Source organism: Ctenopharyngodon idella, chromosome 2 (assembly GCF_019924925.1).
Source record: "Ctenopharyngodon idella isolate HZGC_01 chromosome 2, HZGC01, whole genome shotgun sequence".
In the NCBI taxonomy this organism is placed as follows: Eukaryota; Metazoa; Chordata; class Actinopteri; order Cypriniformes; family Xenocyprididae; genus Ctenopharyngodon; species Ctenopharyngodon idella.
In genome coordinates, this window is record NC_067221.1 from 21,320,724 (window position 1) to 21,327,245 (window position 6,522).

General features: G+C 37.7%; 1 protein-coding gene across 5 annotated transcripts in view; it reads left to right on the plus strand.

The window, feature by feature from the left end:
- Window positions 1-5,990, plus strand: part of brinp3b (bone morphogenetic protein/retinoic acid inducible neural-specific 3b) — a 40,790-nt gene extending 34,800 nt beyond the window's left edge. Inside the window, exons 6-9 of one of the 5 annotated variants that reach the window (XR_007927252.1) lie at window positions 134-370; window positions 3,544-3,766; window positions 4,403-4,481; window positions 4,627-4,740. Coding sequence is in view for 4 of the 5 variants with exons in the window: in XM_051878109.1 (XP_051734069.1) it covers window positions 134-370; window positions 3,544-3,766; window positions 4,627-5,743 (1,577 nt within the window). In the remaining variant the exon portion in view is untranslated. Of the gene's footprint in view, window positions 1-133; window positions 371-3,543; window positions 3,767-4,402 lie in introns of all 5 variants that reach the window. The other 4 variants (XM_051878127.1, XM_051878119.1, XM_051878135.1 and 1 more) reach the window with 4 other exon arrangements.
- Window positions 5,991-6,522: the final 532 nt, after the last annotated feature.

The window sequence follows — 6,522 nt, forward strand, 5'->3', positions numbered from 1 at the left end:
GATAGTTGTCTGTGCTTGCTAATTAGATTAAAGGGTTTAGCAGCTGTCTAGAATTGAGGCCCTTTTGACACTCAGCCATGGAAAAGCAAAGACATGTGTGGTCACTCTCACACTTCTGTATTTCTCCTTCTAGGACTTCAGGCTATTCTGCCCAGTTATTTAAGTAGCAGCTTTGTTCAGGCTGCCTTAGGCTACATAGGCTGCAATGCTGAAGGCCAATTTGTGTGCAAAGACAATGACTGCTGGTGCCAATGCAGCAAGGAGTTTCCCCAGTGTAACTGCCCTGAGGCTGATATTCGCTCCCAGGAAAGCTACCTGGAGCGCATGAGGGAGGCCTGGAGGCAGGAGAACCAGGAATTTCAAGATTCAGGTGCCAAAAGATCTTGTTTTCTACTTTTCTCTGTGGAACATTTTTGTCCCCTCCATACATATGCATGAGGTGCTGGTATTCCCATTAGGCTCCGACCCTGCTTAACTAGCTTAACCAGCAAGACTTTTTTTCCTTGGGAACCTCACCAACAACTCATTACAGACTTATACAGTAATTCTCTCCCTCTTTTTTTTTTTTTTTTTTTTAGGAATACTGTACATTGCCCAACTTATTACGTGTTACCAAAGCTATTAAACTATTATTTTTAATATTTTTTTATTTTAAGTCCTCAAATTACTAAAACTTAAACTGAAATAAAAATTTGAAATCTAAATAGAAATAAAAAAAAATGACAAAAACAAAATTACAAAATATTAAACTAAAATAAAAGCTGAAAAAATAAATAAATAAAAGCTAAATCAAAATATTAATAAATACTACAATAGTTTTGTAATGTGTATATTATATGTTCCATTTTGGTTTTGTTTTTGCTCCGTTTGCTTTGTTCCTGTTTGCCCTGGTTGTTATTTAGTTCCCACACCTGTTCCGTTTTATCTTTAATTACACTCCCCATGTATAGAGGGTATGCATTGACGTCACTTTCCCGCTGGAACACGCCCCCTCAGCTGGACTGAGTGGCAAAAGAGCCTGCTGCATGACTGGATTTAATAGGGGAAACTGCAAAAACGTGAGTAAAACACAAGTAAAACAAACAAACTAAAGACTGGACTCAATAGTGTTCCTGTTACAACCTACCAAAGGTCCAGTAATCCATGGATATTGACATGCAGCCAGGAATCGTGTTTTCAGACGTTTGTATGTGCCTGATTTTGACGCCGAGGAAATACATAAAGCAAATTTGCCTGTGAACGCTTTATATAAATACAATATTGGTAGGTCTAACACCAGGTGATCACTTATATCAATGTTATATATAACATCTAGTCCTAAAACTTGTATAGTTTTTGTCAGTGTTTATTTAAAAACACCCAATTATGCAGAATATAAGATGGTAAATATTTAATTGATGAGTTGTCTATACAATAACAATACAATATATAGGCTATGATTTTACCCCCAAAAAATCAACATATTGACAAAATAACTGCAAATCCACATTTCACTGCCTGGAGTCTAGTTGTTTCTGTGAATTGCAGCGATCCATTTGCTTCTCTTTTTTTTAGCTTTCGGCAGTCTGTAAAAATATACCTCATATTTCTTGTCAAATTTCCTGCTGCCACTCAGTCTTTTTGCCACTCTTTGGGCGTAACCGCAGTCACTCCGGCCGATGGTGATGTCACGTGCATACCCTCTATTTAAGCCCTGTGTTTTGTTCAATTCTTTGTCCGGTATAGTCTATGGTATTGTGGTTGTCTTTGTTTTGATCTCCTACTATCTCTTGAGTATTCCGTGTGGATTTAAATAAAGACTGTGTTTGTTATTAATCTCCTTCATCGTGTACTTCGCTACAGCCACCTGTGACAAGTAAATATATAATACTAAAATAACACTGATGGCTATTTATCTTTAAAGGGCTTAAGCTTTAAAGGGTTAGTTCACCCAAAAATGAAAATTCTGTCATTAATTACCCTCATGTCATTCCAGACCTGTAAGAATTTCATTAATCTTCGGAATACAAATGAAGATCTTTTTTTGATGAAATCTGAGAGCTTTCTGCCCCTGCATAGACAGCTGCGCAACTACCACTTTGACGCTTCAAAAAGTTCCTAAAGAGATGGTAAAACTAACCCGTATGATTTGAGCGGTTTAGCCCAAATTTTCTGAAGAGACACGATCACTTTATATGATGATCAGTTGTGATAAACGGAAGCTCAAGCATGTTTGCTTGATGTGTACGATAACCAATGAGGTTCATTCTTGTGTGTCACGCAGCACGTTTGAGCTTCCAGAGAGGTTTGTTCTCGCGCATTGAAGCAGGTTCAGTTGAGCATATTATGTTCACTGATCAGTGTTTATATATGAATAAAAGCCTAAATTAAATCTGTTCATCATATAATGACGATGGAGTCTCTTCAGAAAATTTGGACTAAACCGCTCAATTCATATGTATTAGTTTTACAATCTCTTTAGGAACTTTTTGAAGCGTCAAATTGGTAGTCGTGTAGCTGTCTATGCAGGGACAGAAAGCTCTCAGATTTCATCAAAAAGATCTTTATTTGTGTTCCGAAGATGAACGAAAGTCTTACAGGTTTGGAACGACATGAGGGTGATTAATTAAGGACAGAATTTTATTTTTGGGGTGAACTAACCCTTTTAAGCTTCCATTAAGAAAAACATTACAATGCACAAAATAATAGGCCTAGCAGCCAGACGAACACTGCTGTGTACTGAAGCATTCTGAGGTCATTTTCTCTACAGTCCATAAATTACATTCAAGATGGCAGTGTTTGTCTGAAACTAGAGAGAGCGAGACCATTTCAGTTAACTGGATGACTGAATTGGCCAATCAGAATCAAGTATTCCAGAAAGCCATGTAATAAACCATAATACTGTACAAGTAATGCACACAGATAATCACAGACTAGGTACAGCAATTACAAGATCAGCTCTCATCCGGAAATGACATTCTCACACAAATTCATGAACACAAAATGTCAAACAACACGGAGGGAAGGCCTGTGGTTGTTTTAGAAGGGAAAAGAAAAGAAGAGTTCAAAAATATGGATGGGAGTGTTGTTAATGAGATGTAGGCAGCGTGGCTGGATTTTAATGCGTTTATTTTTTGCTTTTGTTTGTTTTTTGTTTATTGTTTGTTTGTTTTTTGTTTTTTTTTCATACTTGCAGATATAGGCAAAAGGCTAAACTCGGGTCGCTCACAGATAAAAGTGTATTTTTTCCATCTTTATTTTCCACACCACTTCAGCCACAGTAGGCCTTCCACCTGGATGCAAATAGACACTATATATTTAAAAATAATTGTTGCCATGTGCGAATTGTGTTCATGATGTCACCATATGCCATTGCAAAATATCAACATGTATCACGGAAAACAACATTTTAAAATTTGTTACAGAATCAAAAATTTGTTATAAAAAATAATTCACAGTAACCCATGCAAAAAGCATTATTATAACACAATTATGACTTTACAAAAACACATTACAAAAATAAACGAATAAAATTCTAATTGTAATCATTTAATATCTCATCAGATGAGTTCCAGAGCTTCATGGGTAAATTACCAACACAGAGCGCTCTAAATTCATCAAGAATCCAGCAATTGTGGAGAACAGACAGTGCTCTACAGCAACGCTACAGGCAGCTAGAAAGCCGCGTTAGCCTCCTGCTCTCCAAGACCCGACGAACTGCTAACAAGCTCTTCAGCCTCAGCAAGAGATGCCGCATGCAGCCCAAAATAGTGTCTCTAAGGGAGAGGTAAAATGTATTTATAGGCACACATTAAACCCATGAATCCTAATTTTTTGTTGTATAATTATGCAAGCTATGCAAATGAAGCAACATGAAAAGCTGCAAAGTTTTAGTCTATAAGGAATTCTGAATGTTTGTGCATCATTAAACTCAGAAGAAGTTCCAGATTAATTTGGTTTTTGCTGAAATTTTATGTTTTTCTATCCCATCCCATAGGGAATCACAAATAAGATCCCTTCTTATCTCAGTTGTTTCGCCTAGACAGTAATGAAATTAAAAGCACAACAAATGTAAACTTTTTCTTTAAGGGATAGTTTACCCTAAAATGGGAGTGAGTAAATAAATATTTGGGGTCCCTAGGCATCATATAGTTTTAAAACCAACAATGGTTTCTTTTGTTTATTTTTTATTTTTTTAATGTGATGTGTTGAGACATAAATTAAACATAAGTAAAATCTCAATCAAGTCTCTTAAGCTTTGAAAGGATAACCTCTGAGCAATATAATTTATTGTGAAAACACTTCAAATGATTATTACACTATACTGGATTTTGATTTGAAAGTGCAATTGTTTAGATAAGCCCCATCTCCAAGCGAATGTAAAAGACTAATGACTAATCTATTGTTTAACCACCCACTACAGCCTCTGAGGCTACTGCTGCACTAATGGATTACTTTTGTCCTACCAGTGCTTTCAAAGGCAGATATTAGCAGAGCTGAAGGTTAGAAACCAATTAGTACTGTTGCTATACAAAACTGTCTATTGGCAGTCACCGTTTGTTTCGAATCATTGCCTTATGATCTTCGCAATTATTTGCATACATTACAAGCTATAAAATCTTGCTTACTCACTTTTTTTCCCCCCAGGCCCTTGGGCTACTGGCTACAGTTCACCCTGTCCATCCTGTACTGCAGTGAGAATAACCAACTGGGATTTTATGCAGAGGAATTACGGACTTGTGCCTGTCCGTACGAGAACCCCTCATGCCAGGGTGTTGTCCCTTGCGAGGTGGGTGATGGCCACCGTTGCGCTTCTTGCTCCATGGACAACCGCACCCGCTGCTCCAGTTGCAACCCAGGTTACGTTCTCAGTCATGGAGTTTGTAAATACGCTGTACCCAACCCCACAGACCACTACTTGGGCTTTGAGACGGACCTACAAGACCTGGAGCTACGCTACCTACTGCAACACCGAGATGGCCGCATCACTACGCACGCAATCTTCGTCAGCAATGACGTGCGCCTCAACGTTTGGTTTGACCCTTCTTGGAGAAAGAGGATGTTGCTTACGCTAAAGAGCAACAAGTTCAAATCAAACCGTGTCCATATGCTCCTGGGCATCTCGCTGCAGATCTGCATGACCAAGAACTCCACCTTAGAGCCTGGGCTGTCAGTCTATGTCAACCCTTTTGGCGGTAGCCACTCAGAAAGCTGGACTATGCCCATCAATCAAAATGGCTACCCGGACTGGGAGAAAACCAAGCTGGACATTCCTTTGGATTGCTTCAATTGGACCTTGACTTTAGGCAATCGGTGGAAGAGCTTTTTTGAGACTGTTCACTTCTACCTAAGGAGCCGCATTCGGACCGAGTCCTCTCAGGGGAACGATACGGTCTACTTCGAGCCTCTAGAAGCTATGGATTCCTCTCAGAACTTTGGATACATGAAGATCAACAGCATGCAGCTGTTTGGTTACAGTATGCACTTTGACCCTGAGGCTATCCAGGACCTGATCCTACAGTTGGACTATCCATACACTCAGGGATCTCAAGACTCTGCCCTGCTGCAGCTAATGGAGATCCGATATCGGGTCAATAGACTCTCTCCTCCTGGACCACTGCCATTAGATTTGTTCTCCTGCCTACTCCGACATAGGCTCAAACTCTCCAGCTCCGAGGTACAGAGAATACTCACCACACTGCAGACTTTTAGTGCCAAACAGCCGTTCTACAAAGAGTATGAAGCTGCGAAACTTTGTAGTTAGAAAGCAATTTATTTTTGCCATTGATGTTTTGCTTTACTTGCTGAGAAGTTAATTTAACTGTTGCTGTTTGATATGAAGTCATTACTGTTCATAGACATGGTATATATTTGATGTCTTTGGTTCAAATGGTAGTTCAGATTAAACAAAGTTTTGCACAATTTTATCAATTCTGCCATGTTTGAATTAAATAAAACAGGCAAAAAAAAGACCTAGTTAATAAATGAATAAATAAATAAAGCAATTCTAACTTTTTGTTATGTTTTTGTAGCACACTGATTGGGGTTGGCTGCATCCCAACCCTGGAATGGAACATTTTAAGAATCTATTTTACAAAAAGTAGAAAACTTTCCATTCACTTAAGTCAATCTAATGAAACACCTCAACATTAAGGTCATATTTCACCCCAAAATTAAAAAATACACACATATATATAATATGCACTACCATTTAACAGTTTATATTTCAAATAAATGCTGTACTTTTGAACTTAAAAGAGGTTTCCACCAAAAAAAAAAACAAGTGTTTTCAACACTGATAATAGAAAAGTTTCTGGAGCAGCAAATCTTCATATTAGAAAGATTTCTGAAGGATCATGTGACACTGAAGACTGGAGTAATGATGTTGAATACATATATATATATATATATATATATATATATATATATATATATATATTATATATATGAACATAATGTGCATTACAGTAATGACAATTATAGGTGGAATTAGCGTAACTGATGTAAAAAAAAAATGTAGCAAAAATGTATTTTTGTCCTCAT